At 35.3% G+C, this 16,245-nt stretch overlaps 2 protein-coding genes across 2 annotated transcripts; one reads left to right on the top strand and one right to left on the bottom strand.

The window, feature by feature from the left end:
• Positions 1–1,076: 1,076 nt before the first annotated feature.
• On the bottom strand, positions 1,077–10,229 carry LOC117322950 (replication stress response regulator SDE2-like). The gene is made up of 7 exons (XM_033877918.1): positions 10,061–10,229; positions 9,197–9,314; positions 8,462–8,573; positions 7,711–7,880; positions 6,833–6,974; positions 4,850–5,180; positions 1,077–1,741 (listed from the first exon to the last, which is right to left on the bottom strand). The coding sequence occupies exons 1-7, from the start codon at positions 10,175–10,177 to the stop codon at positions 1,544–1,546; spliced, it is 1,188 nt and encodes a 395-aa protein (XP_033733809.1). The 5' UTR covers positions 10,178–10,229; the 3' UTR covers positions 1,077–1,543.
• A 461-nt stretch (positions 10,230–10,690) lies between these two features.
• Positions 10,691–13,460, top strand: LOC117322949 (disintegrin and metalloproteinase domain-containing protein 10-like). The gene has a single exon (XM_033877917.1). The coding sequence runs from the start codon at positions 10,787–10,789 to the stop codon at positions 13,247–13,249; it is 2,463 nt and encodes an 820-aa protein (XP_033733808.1). The 5' UTR covers positions 10,691–10,786; the 3' UTR covers positions 13,250–13,460.
• Positions 13,461–16,245: the final 2,785 nt, after the last annotated feature.

Raw genomic sequence — 16,245 nt, 5'->3', positions numbered from 1 at the left:
ATCTTAACACAAAAAGCACAGTAATACTTTTGGTTCGTTGAACTATATAATGCCATTCTTCATCAAGCGCATCATAAAATATGTATGCATGTCAGTGAAGATGGCCTGTCTCCAGTTGTATCAACACTTCTGGCTAATTACCAGGCAAACATACAAAATCTCGACAATTTTCCAATAATTATTAAGTACAGTTTCCTTAAACATGAAGAGTTCTAAGTTAGACTTTTTTGCAAATTTGGAGTTACCTCCCATTTACTATTAATAGATTGAAGTTTTATTCTTCCTTTTCATTTCCTTTTAATGAATAAAAACACAGCTGCATTACTCCAATACTAGATCCGCGAACCTTAGGATTAACAAGAGGCCCATAGGCCTTAATGGTCACCTGAGATTTGAAATATTTCAGTTAATTTAATTGACTATTATTGGCCTGACCCATCAGTCTAAGGATCAGTCAGGGCAAACATGTGCTTGCCATCAAACTGTTATCCCATGCTGATAATGTTAACCAAGTTAGAACGAATTCCAATCGAAATCAAACAAATTAGCGTCAAAAATGTGATTTCCCTATATAAACTATTGTAAAGTTTACCCCCTTCCCAGGGGCAAACTTAAGACCCCAGGGTCATGAAATTCACAATTTTGGTAAAGTACCTTAAGACCCTTCCATCTATGAAGATTATTTGATTCCATCATATCTGAGAGTAGAGAAGAAGATTTTTGAAATTTCAATCAATTTGACTTTCTAGCCCCGCCCATCAGCCCCTGGGGGTCAGTCAGGGCCAACATATGCATGCCATCAAACTGTCATTCCATGCTGATAATGTTAACCAAGTTAGAATGCATTCCAATCAAAATCAAACAAATTATAGTCAATAATGTGATTTCCCTATATAAACTATAGTAAAGTTTACCCCCTCCCCAGGGGCAAACTTGAAACCAAAGGGTCATGAAATTCACAATTTTGGTAAAGCACCTCAAGACCCTTCCATCTATATAATTCACAATTTTGGTTGACCTTTAGCCATAGAAGCTTCCAGCCAAATTTCATCGAATTTGGTTTAGGGGTTTTGGAGAAGTCAAAAATGTAAATTGTTTACGGACGGACGACGCACGACGACGGACAAAAGGGGATTAGAATAGGTCACTTGAGACTTTGTCTCAGGTGACCTAAAAAGCTTATTCCTATATGCTAGTGGTCAGGATATGTGTAATATTAAAATTTGCTGTTCTGGCTCTCCCAAAGGGCCTGCAACCTACTACATGTATAATGTAATTTTAGCTTTTTACGAACAAAAAGGTGACCAGGAAAATATTTCACAAAGACCTGTCTACAGAATATTGATGGGACAAAGTTCTACCTTTAAAGCAGACATATTGGATATCCTACCATTGCCTGACCATTCCCGGTCCAATTGGGATGGAGAACACACATGTGCATAACATGGCCGCTGAGAATTTATCGTATATTTGCAAGATACATTCTGCTAGCCTTTATGTCATTGATTTTCTATTTCTTAAAATTGTCATCTGAAGCCGGAACTCATGTTCTTTTAGCCAACAGAGATGGCTTAATTTGATCAGAGGTCAACCCTCTAACACTGTACAGTCTCTCAGCTCTCTGCTGAAGTGTCCCTCCACATTTCATCCCCCTGGCCATCAGTTCCTTCTTTAACTTGTCTAGACTCAGGGCCTCTAGTTCCTCAACAGATGAAATACGGTCAAGATCCAACAGTTCATCCTTGAGAACAAAAAAAAAGAAAAATGTAAAAAAAAACCCAAACAAACCATTACACAATAATTTACCCATTCAAAAACTCAATTTAGTTAAAGTTGTTTTTCTCTTGTGAAATATTACCAGCAAGCAGCTGTTGATTGCAAGTAAGACATCAGTGGGCATTTTTTCTATGCCCACCAACAAATACTTCAGATGTGATGAGGAAAATAAGAGTTATGATATATGAATATTCATAAGAATATTCTTTATATGAATATTCATCAGAATAATATGTACAGTATATGAATATTCATAAGAATAATTTTATATGAATATTCATAAGTATATTTTTAAGGTAAGAAATATATTTCTACCATCTACATCTATATGTACACACAAAAAGCACCTGATTCCATGGGCATCGATACATTTTCCTTATACTATACATGCATAGATAGCTATCTTGAAAATCCAAACAAATTAAACTACATTGTACATAACATAATGCTGACATTAGGAAAAAGTAAAAAATGTAAAATAAAAGTATAATAAATAAACAGTATCAGTTTTATAAATAAATGAATAAAAAAATAAAAGTGATTTAATTTTCATTTATGTTTTAAGCAATTCTAAAATTATCTATGCTTAAATAAACTGCATACCATATTAACATTTTCATTGATAAATTTTATCGATTAAGTCAGATGTGGATATGAATTAACATTATAGATAGAAATAAATAAAACACAACTAAACACACAGTAGACATTGATATGTGCAGATATAGATATATCAATGATTTGGTCAGTCATTATATCTTAAATGAGATATCGATATACACATCTAGAGGAAAGATTTGAAATTGATCCACCAGTAAAAATATCTTTAGTCTATTAAGAAATATTTCTCAAAACAGTGGACTCTGTCTAAACTGGACTCTGTCTAAAGTGGACTCTGTCCAATCCCGACCTTTTTCTAAACTTCTCAAATAATTTGGTTTTGATCATAAAGATTAGGAAAGTTATTTTCAAAGAGTAATAAATAACTTCCAAGCATATATGCCGTAATTTAAATTGTTCATCATCTCATCAATCTTAACATGAGTGACAATGCTATTAATAATGATGCTGATAACAAATGAAATAGCAGTGTAAAATTTATCATCTTTTATGATTAATTTTTTTTAAAGCTTTACACATTCAGATAACATCTTCATAATCCTACTTCCAAGAGTTGTATGCATACAAAGTATAAGTAAAACACAAATGTGGCAAAAATAGATCTTACTGTCACGTAACATGTGGCATGTAGTGAATGTAAAACCTATCAAATAAATGAACAACATGTTCATGTTAGGCAGGTTTCGATTATCCCATGGTTAGCCTGTGTTGTTACAGGATTGAAACAGGTTAGTGGGGTCTGAGATAGAAAGATAGAATTGGCTGAGCCCCACTCGATTTGCACTTTTCTCAGAAGAGAAGCCTTCTAAGAAGATCGCATTCCGTCATATGTAAATCGAGTAAACCGGGAGAATATAACCCAAAATAAACAAATTTTAAGTTTTCTCAAACACTATGACACAAACACATGCATGTATGTATCATATATCCTTCTCTAGTGAAACTCGATCATCACTCGCACACTTAAAACATGGTCGCCGGGGCCGGCCCCCATCTTGGAAGATAAATCTTCCAGCTTCGAGACGGAAGAGGTAGAAGATCTTCCAGAAGCAGAAGAGCTACAAATCGAGTGACCAGAAGATATATTCTAGAAGAGTGCAAATCGAGTGGGGCTCTGGAGATGCTTTGCCTTGATCTGTGTCAGTTCTCTAGTCCTATGACTAGGGATATCCCCGGATAGGATAGTTTAGCTGTCAGTTCCCGAGTTATGATCTGTACTGTACATGTGTCACTGTTTTTTACCACAACTACAGATTGTGAGTAAGCCCAAGATCGGGGTATAGACTTAACTAGTGTGTCACATTACTGTGTTTTAGCTAGTCATGACTTGGGTCTTGGGTATACTAGCTCCCAGTTGACATTAATACTGAAGTTAATCTGAAATTAATTAGGAATGAAGACTCATTGAATGAATGAAAATAAGTGAGAGTTAAATTGTTCATGTATGACATATTTGCATTGTTATAAACTTGAAAAAAAAATAAAAAATTACAAAAAAAAAATACAATGTACTGAAGCTACATATACCAAGTTGGACTGTATTATTTCTCAAGGTTTGAGGGTTGTTGAGACATATAGTACATGGTCAGCAGACCCCTCTAGTGTTGATGTGCTCTTTACAACCCTTATGAATTTGCAGCATGATCACAGCATACATGCAGTATGAATGCAGCATGGAATTGCAGCATGAATGAAGCGTGGAATTGCAGCATGAATGAAGTGTGGATGCAGCATGACGCCTAATTTACCCCACTATATATTCTTACTAGTTAAAGCATATATGGTTGCAGCATGTTTCAATTATGCAAATTATGCTAGGATCATGCTGTAAGCATGCTGCGATTGTACTGCAGTAACAGCAGGTAGCTGTGTAGAGCATATTACCGATACTTCTATCATAGTTATCTAGAGGACATCTAATCAGTTGTGTTTGTACTAGTGTAACAGAAGAGGAAAAATGCAACGACTAGACTGGGACTCGAACCTGGGACCTCTGAACTCTAGATATATGCTCTAAATAATTGAGCTACCTGGCTTCTGGCATTCAGCCCATTCCAGTTCAACTAGTCTACAAGTAGATGACATCATAGTTTCGTGATAGTCATCATTGCCCTGTGTAGCAGGTCTAGTGAGATATGATATGTCACAGTATAATATTATTAGTTTTCTGTAAAAATAGTAACTACTAGTAACCATTATATCTGTTTATATTGGCTTCTGTAGTATAACTAGTTGGTTCACTACCAAAGTCCATACAGGGCCCACGTTTAATGTGATATTGACCCCAAACATGTTACACAACTACAGGTACGATATAATGTATACATGTATGTCCTGCTAATCAGCAATCTCTACATTCTAAAACTCTCTACAAACTGGCCAAATTATATAGTCCAAATGGAGTTCGGTTTATACAGAGTCCACTGTAAAATTTATTGACATGAATTCTCACCTGTTCAGATTGTTGCTGGAGCGTTTCCGTGAGTTTAGGAGGGGTTTCCCTTAAAGCTGTCAACAGTCGGTTCCCACTGGAATCTTTTAGAGTCTCTGTCTTATCCAAGCTTATATTCTCTGAATTACTGTTTTTGACATTCTCAGAACCACTGTGTTCACTCTCATCCAAGTTTTTAATGTCACCTGTTTCCATATCTTTTGCAACACCATTGTCCGTACAGTGTGTACTGTCACTGCTGTTGGAGTTAACTGGTTCCCTCCCTGACACTGTACATGAAATGTCATCATTCTCGTCACTGTCACTCAGGTCTTCAATGTCAAAACCAAGCCTGAAAAAGTAGGTACAGTAGGTAGATACTCAACAGTCTGAAATCTTCTGAAGGCAATGCCAGCAAATTATATATCCAACAGAACTCAGGAAATTAAGAAAATCTACGAATGCTAGAGAAAATAAAGCTCATTGTATGTTACCATATGAGTTAAATTACTTCTATGGGTGGTCCCTATATAACAAACCTGGAGTCCAGGGATCGACAATAACAGTAGCCCGTCAGCCCTGGGCTGCTTGAAATCTGGTTGGGCTGCCAAAATGTCCAGACCAGCAGCTATGTGGTCATGGGCTGCCAACATTTTCAGCCAAATGTATAATATCCAGCTAAAATTTTCCTCGTTTACTTCAATAATTTTATTTTCATAAAACTGTTTATATAAAACCTGTTGGTGTAAGATCTAACATTTTTATGCTCAGAATGAACTAGTCAGCAGGAAACTGCATTTTAGGGACCTTCCCCCAAATCCCCTAGGAGGGGTTTCACCATTGGCAGCCCGGGCTGCCTCATTTCAAAACCTGGCAGCCCAGCGGTCTGTCAAGGCAACTAAGTTAGTGTCAACCCCTGGAGTCCTCTCACCGGGTAGATATTTTACTGGAGTAGCTCTGGCCTTGGTTTCATCAACATTCAGAAAATATTTTAAGTAAAAGCGTTTCCTTTAGTTATGGGAATATTGATCAAACTGGCCCCAAAAGCTATATTAGTATATACTAAGAATGAAAATGTTACACTTATCGAGTACATTGTACATGCAGGTTTGTACAGAAAACATTAGTGTAAGTTTGCACAGAATTCAATATAATCGGTACTTACAGCCTTGTACAGAAATTTTAAAACAATGTACTTTTCTAAAGGAAATTTTACTGGAAGTAAAAGCATTGTTGTGTACAGCATTTAAGTTCCAAATATCTATTTTTAAAGTAGGAAATAAAACAATTGCATGATAAGATTACAGGTATTTGAAATCAAGGGATCTGTTTTAAATTGAAATCTTTTTGATGTGTTAAGGGGTACTCATGAAATGCAATCTCCTCAGAAAAGTATTTCCAATTGAACCTTAATCCTATGATAGTGTAAAATTTGTAAACGACAGCGCAATATAATGAAATACAAAGGGGAGGTAACTCATTTTCATGTGATAAAAATAAAACTAGCAATAATGTGTTGTATTATTCTCATTTTTAAGGTAAGATGATGTAGTTTTTTTCTCTTTTAAAAACAGAAAATGTTCAAATTTATTATGGTAAAATAAAATGCCCCAAAAATAAAATTCTTACATAATATAGGAGAAATTTCTCAATTAAAATAGGATTCCCCCTGTAATCACTAAAACATTTACGAAGAATGTGACATTTTTTCCCCTCCTTATTTTGAAAAATTGCTTTTTGAAAAAGAAATTACAAGTTTCTCCAAAAAGTTGAGACATTGAAATAATAATTTTTCATAGCAAAACAAAGGGTGGTGTAAAGATCACTCATGTCAATTTAATATTGTCTGGTTCATCATTTCCTGAAAGTGTCATATCCCCATAATTAGATTCGAGAGATATTTGAGTTACTGCTGTCTCTCCTTCCAAATCAACATAAAAATATCTACCTCTTGAAAATATATTCATTAGAATTGATTGCCTTACTTTCATACACCAAACCTACCATTCTGTGGTCTTTTTAACCTTTGCTGGCTTGTGTGGTTGTGAATCTGTTGTTCTTTTCCGACACTCTGATGAACTAGACGAGACAGGGGCTGCTCCCAGACTATGAGATGGTCCAGGCATGGTTTGCGCTTTTTGTAAACCTACGAAAAAATTTGTACCACTGTAAAATACCGTTATTATTCTCAGGGAACACTGAACATAGGAATTACTCAGAAACTGATAGTTTTCTACATCACAATACTAGTTTACAACTTGCATCTGATGAGCCTCTAAAACAATTAGCTATAGAAAGAATATAACTAACAATTTGCTCAAGTTCTCAACTGTTGTAAACAAGTAAATGAAACAATTACTATTTAACAAGCATTTCGAGACTAATGCTAAAGCAAAACACATCCCCTATCACTACCCCCCCACCCCCGCTAAAAATAGTAACTTTCATCAACATATCTTGACGTATGGCTGAGAAAAATGCGGAAAACTGAGAGGATAGACTGACAGATAGAGGGACAAGGACGAACCTATAGTTACCCCGGTTTCACCGGTAGGAATATATCTGACACAGCATCCAAGTGAAATAGAAATACATATCACAGGGCATCCAGTTGACCCTCAAATTTTAGCAATTTCAGATGTCAAATGACTATTTCTTGGAAATCTGAAAGGTCAAAACATGCGTTAAATTGACGTGTTCCTTCAATCCCAAGAGTCAACACTCATTTTTGGGAGTGAAAAAACATACTCTCAAGGGTCTACTGGATGCTCTGCATGATATCAAAATCTTTTTGTTTGCAAACAACAATTATCAAATTTTGATTTTATTATGTGTTGTTTAATATATCATGTTGTTTACCTTCTTATCTATAATGTCATTACCTTTTTGGAGCGCATCCTCTAAATTTTCAGCAACAAGATTCTTTTGTTGGTCATACTGAGGGTCATCAAACTTGTGATTAGGCAACGCTCGTCGCTTAGCAAGGCGCTCCTGTCTTTTTTCTTCCTCTTCTTTCTCCTTTTGGGCTTTCTTTCCAATCCATTCTTTTAACCTTTAAACAATCACCAAACGTTGAACTGAATTTAGAATTCATTTTATTTTTCATCAATTGTGAATAAACAATATTTATTTAAAATATTATGCTTGCTATATGCTTAAGATGCTATATATGTTACTGAGATTGTTTTCACTGTCAATCACAAACTGGAAAAAGTGACACACACAGTATAGATATATATCTTATTGACACAAAAAAAAAAAAAAAATCAATAATGCCTATAAATTACAGGGGTACATTTAACAAGAACAGGGCTTGTTTCCATATAAGTGGATTTTTCCGTAATATTATATTATTGGTATACAAAAGCTTTTTAACGGAAAACCATTAAGATAGTTTTTATGAATTGGTGATGTTTTCAGAATTCTAAAATAAATGTTACGATCAAGACTTCCACTTGATCTTGCTTTGAGAATATTAATTGTTTGCTTCAGAATTAGTTTTAACTGTATATGTATGGTATAATTGGTAGGGGTAGGTTTTAATGTTTGACCAGCTTTCAGATTTGGAATTTGACTTCTGACACAAGATATATCAATGTACTAGAGTATGTAGTAAATTGTAGTTTTACTTACTGTTTCTCATTATTAACATCTCGCATACGTCGTCCACTCAAGTCCCGACAGGCTTCATGGTTAGTAGTTTTCTCAATTTGGGCTCCAATGGCTCTCAGCATGGATCCAAACCCTGTGCACAGTTTAAGTAATAAGTAATAATATTTAAATCATCTTTTTTAATATAATCTTCTCCTACTCCGATATAATTCCATAAGATAGTTCATATTAAAAATGATTAATTGTAACATTTCTCACAAGTGCAAATGATGATTGTGAAGCTAGCTTTTCCATGAATTACCTGTCTGCCACTGAATTTATTCTTGACAGAACAGAAAAATATGTATAGCTGGCCAGGAGTGAAATAATACAGGTCAGCAATAATTCAAAACCTAGTTAAGACTAAACCAAGACATCTTTTTTGAGAATGGAAGTCAGGCTAGGATTTTTGGTTTCAAATCAAATTTTTAAAAGTTATACACAAATGTCTGTTACGTATATATACACAGCTATTGTTCTTAAATCTGTTGTTATCAAGAATCTGAAATTTTTAATAAAAATAATTTACAAGGTTGTTGTAAAGTCTTAAACGAAAGACATGTTTTTTTAAAACTCAACAAGATTTGAGATTTTCAATAGTTTCCAAGTAAAACTATAAATACATGTAATGTCATGCATGTCTTTTTGTAAATCTTAATCATTTTTTTTAGCATGCTGTCGTATATGTTTCCTATCAGAGATCACAAGATATATTACCTCCTTTCCCCCCCAGCAGTTTCAGGATGACATGGTACACACCACCCGCCTGAAGGGAATCACGGAAATGAACTATTTTTCCATTGCTGGTTATATATACATCTTCTTCTGAATAGTTCTGGAAATAAAGAGATATATTGATACAGTTTCGATTCTGAGAGATAAAATAATGTTTTACAGTTACATAGGAAATACGAGGCTATCTTATGTTAGTACTGTATACATGTACTTAATCTTATAACTGACAAGTTATATAGAAATACAAATATTTGATCAAACGTTATTCCAAATTAATAACACTGAAATCGAACTAAAATTGGTCATTTTACTACCAAGATATGAATATAGAAACCATTGAACAGTAACAGTCAACGAAGAAATGGGTATACGTATATCCTTAATTCAACCACAAGTTGTTTACAAAAAAAAAAAAAAATATGAAATATTAAATCATACTGATTACTCTTTGTATTCAAAAGTGAGACATGACTGTTAAAATGCATAAGAGAAATCTATGTGTTTGTCATTCGAGCTATCCTGCATTTGAGCAGATTATTTATTACCCAAAATAGTCACTGTTACTCATATGCAGGGATGTCCACAAAATTCCGGATATTTGCATATTTAATTAATTGAAACTACATTGCATTTTGGTTGTACTTCGAATCCGCCATATCAATTATATGACATTACAATTTCTTATCAAATTAAGACGCCTACAATGTACATCTGTTTATAATTACGGGATAAGAGGAATAACGTTATGCCTATGGCCATATTATAGAGAACAACTCAACAAGTGGCTGTATGTATAGTCGCGTGGACATAATCGTGAACGAATGGTAGACTACATTATTAATTTACCATATTAGAGGATGGTGATCTTAATAAATCACCCAGCGTGACATTTTCGCCGTTATTATGGATATGAATACATCGGTTCCCAGAAGAATGATCGACGATACAAATGTTGCTATTCATCTTCGTCACTAAATCGTCGCTTTTAAAAACAGGAAACACAATTATTGTTGTAAAAATAAAATGAGACTCAAAACATCATCCGGATATTAAAGTAATTAAATTATCAAAAGAAATATATTGATAGTTCATTAAGAGTAAATAGATAGATAAACAAACGATTTCCATGTGTGGAATAAAATTTGAACAATTTCAGTTGTTATGAACCATTGTCGAACTCATTTGTTATGGGATAGTCTTTCTTGGGGGCCATCTCAAAACTTAACTAATGATCGAAGGCTGTAGATAATACAGTGCAGTGCATTATACTTTATAAAACGGGGAATTCCATTAGAGAAAAAAGAACAAGGAAAAAAGCTGGTATTTTAATGTAGATATTTAAACCGCATACATTATCACATTTATTCAACTAACATGAATTATTGTTTTAGAAAATATTTAAAAGGAAAATCCGGAATAATCTCATTTGTAGATTACTATTCATTTTCCTCCCAGCATGCAATGCGCTGTAGTGTAAGTTCCGGGGAAATATGAAGACGAAGGGACGGTAATATTCTTCGTTTGGATTCCATTAGACGCGGTATAGCATCGTATTGAAGTTTAACGGAAAATATGTTTTCAAGAAAGTTATGTTATAATCTCATCACTATTACGACAATCATTAATTATATGCCAATAATGGTCAACTGTGACTCTGCATTTTTGACGAAACAAACCAACTTGTCAGAAAATGAAAGGAAAAATGGAACAGCAGACGAGAATATCCGAGCGTATGTGAGCGAATATAAAACTGTTTTACTGAATGTTTCTGACAGGTTTGCATCGTCAGTTAGACAGGAACATTCATATGCTGACAAAATAGTACATTTTAATGCATACGGGAAAGACTTCACTCTGGTTTTACAACTCGACAGAAGCCTCCTTTCACCTGATTTAAATGTAACAATGGGAAAGTCAACTTGGTCCGGCAGCCAGCTCTCAACTATGGATCTGTCTTCGGTATTTTCAGGGTCTGTGTTGGGAGAAAAGAGTTCGTTTGTATATGGGAAAATTGACAGAGGGACATTTGACGGCATTATACAGACTAAAGACGGCATATTCTATTTGGAACCATTGTCAAAATACAGCCCAGACGGAATGGATGATTCTAGAGTTTCTATAGTTTATAGAAAAGTTGATTTAATGGATAAAAAATCTCCTGATAATTTTAAACAAAAAGAACATTGCCGTGCAGCTAATAGTTCAGACATTCAACAGCCGATGTTTTTGACCAATGTTCGGAATAAGCATTCAAGAGCAAAACGAGCAGCGATATTCTCATATTCTTGTACGCTTCATATCGTAGTGGATCACACTTTCTTCAGCAGGATAGGCCAGTCGTCGCGTTCGCAAACTATAGCTGAAATATTGTACCTAGTGGGAAGTGCAGATCACATTTTTAGAAGCACAGACTTCGACGGAGACGGTAAGGGAGACAACGTTGGATTTATTGTTGCAGCGATCACGATACACACGAATGAAACAGCGGATGATTACAAAATGTCTGACAGCACTGACGTTTATGCCTATCTAAACCAGTTTTCTAAGTACAACTTCAACGATTACTGCCTCGGCATTGCCTTCACGTCCCGCGACTTTGAAGACGGAGTCGTAGGACTTGCATGGGTTGGGAATTCAGACGTCTATGGACCCCCAGGAGGAATATGTCAGACGCGGTTAAGTTTGTCGGGAGAATTATTCAACCTTAACACAGCTTTAGTATCACTTTTTAATTACGGCAGCAGAATTCCAAGCTATCGAGCGGCGCTGACGGTTGCACACGAGTTTGGACATAGCTTTGGAAGTGCTCATGACGATGTTACAGACGTGTCTTGTTCTCCAGGTAACGAGATTGGGAACTTTATAATGTTCCCTTATGCAGCAGATGGATCAAAACCAAACAACAATATGTTTTCGAGCTGTAGTTTGAGTCAGATTTATCCTGTCATTGTTAACAAGGGTGAATGCCTTCGTCGGGAGATAGGATCAGTTTGTGGAAACGGCATTGTGGAGGTAGGCGAGGAGTGCGACTGTGGCAGCTCTAGATTATGTGAATTCTACGATGATATGTGTTGTGTGCCATCCGATGTTACGCATGAAGTTGATAGACCATGTAATTTCCGGAGACAGCAAGGAAAGGTGTGTTCTTGGACACTATCTCCCTGCTGCAGCAAGAATTGTACCTATATCCCAGCGACTGATAACCATGAATGTGCGGAGGCAACTAGGTGTAAACAAGAATCGGTATGCGATGGAACTAGTGGAGAATGTCCGGATGGTTCGTTTTCATTGGACGGAATACCATGTGATGGCGGAAAGAAAGTGTGTGAGAAAGGATTATGCACTAAAAGTATTTGCGAATCACAGGGTATGGATACCTGCCAGTGCACAGGAACAGAGGAAAACATGTGTATGTTGTGTTGTTCTGATAATGCCACGAAATGCCAACCTGCCAAAAACTTTGAAATTATTGGTGTATCCGATGAGATCCTTTATCGGGACGCCGGTGAATCATGTTACAACAACGCCGGGATTTGTGACAAAAAACACCAATGTATTCGAAATTACCCTAACGATGTTATCAAACGTCTTGGTAAAATATTTAATGATGATAACTTAGAAGATATGAAAACTTGGTTGAAGAAATACTGGTATTACATCGTGATTGCTCTGATTGGGATCGCGATATTGATCTTTATATCTATTCTAACTAAGAAAAAACTCGACAATACCCACATTGACGCTTATCGGATGGGTAGATTAATGCGAGTCACTGAACAAGCTAACCTGGAGAAAGAGCGACAAAAACGACAATTTAAAGAGTTTGAGGAAAAATACAACGAAAAAATACAGAATGCGAGGGAAGGTGCGATTCAACGAGAATTTACCGAGGCAGTGTCGAGACTAGTGAACTTGTTTCCAACAGCGAAAACAGAAACCATTGCAGAAGTGTGTCGGAAGTCTACTTCGGAAGATGTGGCGGTGAGAATACTCCTCGTGAAGGGTTATCCAATCCGACGGATAGTTACATCTTGAAATTAATAATGGCCATAATATATACTCCATTTAGAAGTCTCAAAATATGCTTTGTTTTTGCTACACTTCAATGAACATGAGTTCTATAAGCATGCACTTCATCCCTGTTCAAGGTGACATTTTGTGATTTGCGGATCAGTGAGTTGTGGAAACATGTTAGACTAACAACATCTGTTATATCATTGTAAGAATACTAATTAAATAAGTACAGTTTCCGATAGCATATTTCTTCGCATGATTACATTGTGTCCATAGCAATCGGAAAATATCTGCATCCTTTTAATGTTTGCTTTTTTATTACCGTACACTCAGTATTTTTACCATTTTAATTTGTCAGGTATGTTGTTAAGATATCTACAAAAGGGGGTTCCTTGTCCATCTGTGCGACGTTCTTTAAGTGTGAAACAAAATACATTTTGTGTAGGTACATTCACAAAAAGTAGCCTACACACACGTTTTGCCAGATTAATAGTTCCCGGTGTGTACGATATGATCAGATATAAACAATAGCCTGAAATAAGCAAGTGCCTTACGCTGGAACGCGTGGGAGCTACCCATGGGTCTCGCCTATTTGATAGGCAGGGTGCGTGGTTTGATCCATAAGAACTTATATGGCGGCGATGTCCAGAGGTTATACAACTGTACATATTATTGTACATCTCCGATTTATCGATTTACAACAGCATAATGATCTTATTCATTTTATTGTGTATTTATTATTTAATATTATTTATATTATTTAATGAATAGAATTATTGATTTTGACCAATTTACATCAAAATGCATTAAAATAATATTTCAAAACATAGCTAGATAACTTGAAAGGTATCCACCACATATCCTTATTTAGGTGAAGGTTAATATAGATATTTCTCTTTCTGTTCTTGATCGATCAATAATCTATCATCGATAGATTTAGAAATTATGATGAGTGAACATGACTTTTTAAGTGAATCCAAACAGTTTTATCGCGTGATTAGCACGTGCCGCCTTATGATATGATTTGAGAAGACCTCTGAACAGTAGAATTATGAAAAAAATAGGACAGTAACATGGTAGATGCATGTAGGCCAAGCGGATTTGGGCAGTTTGTATCACTAGATGTCCTATATATTTACACTTAGATTGATATTGCTCATCTCATTTGATATACCCTGGACCCATTCAAGGGGTTGTTATCGGTCATATTGTGGATGTTGTGTCATATATGATTAACTTTATCGCATATGTTATCTCAAATATTAAAAACAGCAACAGTCCGATGACCTAGCCTCGTGATACTCTTATGAACAGAGTGAATAGTTTTGGCTCGTAACCTAATATTTTGTTCTTTTTCTTCTATAAATTAAACTATAAATACATGTAGTTTAAAACAGGGAAAATATAAGATATTACTTTCTGATATCCCAAAAGATAATTGTAATTTTTATACCCCGCAACGAAGTTAAGGAGGGGAGGGGTTATATGATGGAATCGGGTTGTCTGTCTGTACTCACTACGATATACTTGTGGGGTAAATTAACAATTCATTCCGTGCAAATATCTTCGTCACCTATAGTAGATGAAAATTAATGTAATTTTGTGTTACGGAAATTTAATGTGATGTCCGTAGCTCATTAAAACTTGTGCGTTGCACCCCACAAGTTCACAGACACAAGACTGCAACCTATCAATCAATCTTGTCTGTATATCAACCTGTCTTGTCCGGACAACTCCTAAACCGAAGGGCCGATAATGATAATGAAACACAAATATAAAGGATTATGTGTATATGTGCATGCAATTATTTCCCCAAATTGTGGTTGCTATGGAAACTGGTTACTGTAAACAGGTTTTCTGATAAGTTTGTCCTGACAACTCCTAAACTGGTGAGCCGATTCTCAATGAAACTTCACACACATATAAAGGGCCATGTGTAGATGCGCACGCCAGTTTGTTTTCTCAAAATGATGGTTACTATTGTAACTGGTCACTATAAACAGGTTTTCCAATAAGAGCCATACCTTAAGTATGTCATGACAACCCCTACTAAACCGATGGGTAGATTCCAATGAAACTTCACACAAATATAATGAATCATGCAACTTTTTTTCTTAAAATTTTAGTTACTATTGTAACTGGTCACTGTAAACAGGACTTTTGATAATAACTTTGTCTGAACTATTCTTCCTAAATTGCTGGGCCGATTCCAATGAAACTTCACACAAATATAGAAGAACACGTGTAGATGTGAATACAGCTGTTTAAATTTAAGAAGTGTGGTTGCCATGGTTACTGGTCATTATCAGCAGGTTTTTCTTTTCCGGACTACTCCTACTAAACTTGTTGACCGATTTTTCAAAAAAACTTCACAGAAATGTAAGGGAACAAGTTATTTTGTAGATTTGAATGCAGCTGTTTAAATTCCAAAATTTTGTTGCCATGGTAGTTGGTCGTTATCAACAGGTTTTCCTTGTTTGATTTTGGTTTGAAATTTTGGTTGCTCTGGTAATCTAGCTACTATACAAGGTTTTGTGTACTGACTGATATCTCACCAGTCCTTAGATAAATTCTATTCAAACCTGGTCACAAGTAGTGTAACACAGTATTATTTGTTAAGTTGGTATATTCGTATGTTGAGCATTATTTATTATTCAACTCATAAAATATTTCACCGTTTCGTTCAATTTATAGAAAAAGGTCATTCATAAGACTAGGTTTACTATGGCAGTTTATCATACTATGGTAAATGATTCATTCTAACCCACAACACAGGCCGTTTTGTGTTGAAATGTTGTTTTGTGTTACTGACGGCATATAAATGAAAAAAGTTTTTGTAAACACTGTCTGCCCAAACCTTAATTTCTGATAATCACTATATATTATGCCAACGTTATATTGGGATGAAGTCCTATAGTACCGTTGCTGATTATATATCATTTTAAAAAAGAATTCTGCTATTCCTTGTTACTGTGTATGAGTATTTAATGTTCCTTACAAAACATATATTGGATTCA

The sequence above is a fragment of the Pecten maximus genome, chromosome 3 (genome assembly GCF_902652985.1).
Source record: "Pecten maximus chromosome 3, xPecMax1.1, whole genome shotgun sequence".
NCBI lineage: Eukaryota > Metazoa > Mollusca > Bivalvia > Pectinida > Pectinidae > Pecten > Pecten maximus.
Note: the sequence above shows the minus strand (reverse complement) of the source record. Positions and strands in the feature narration are given on the sequence as shown.

Bases quoted from the DNA above. Each gene is read 5' to 3' on its own strand.
- LOC117322950 (XM_033877918.1), bottom strand. From the start codon at position 10,177: ATGAATAGCAACATTTGTATCGTCGATCATTCTTCTGGGAACCGATGT. The intron at 9,315-10,060 runs GTAAATTAATAA...CTTTATTTCCAG, and splicing joins GATCACCATCCTCTAATATG to AACTATTCAGAAGAAGATGT. The intron at 8,574-9,196 runs GTAATATATCTT...AACTGTGCACAG, and splicing joins ACTGCTGGGGGGGAAAGGAG to GGTTTGGATCCATGCTGAGA.
- LOC117322949 (XM_033877917.1), top strand. From the start codon at position 10,787: ATGTTTTCAAGAAAGTTATGTTATAATCTCATCACTATTACGACAATC.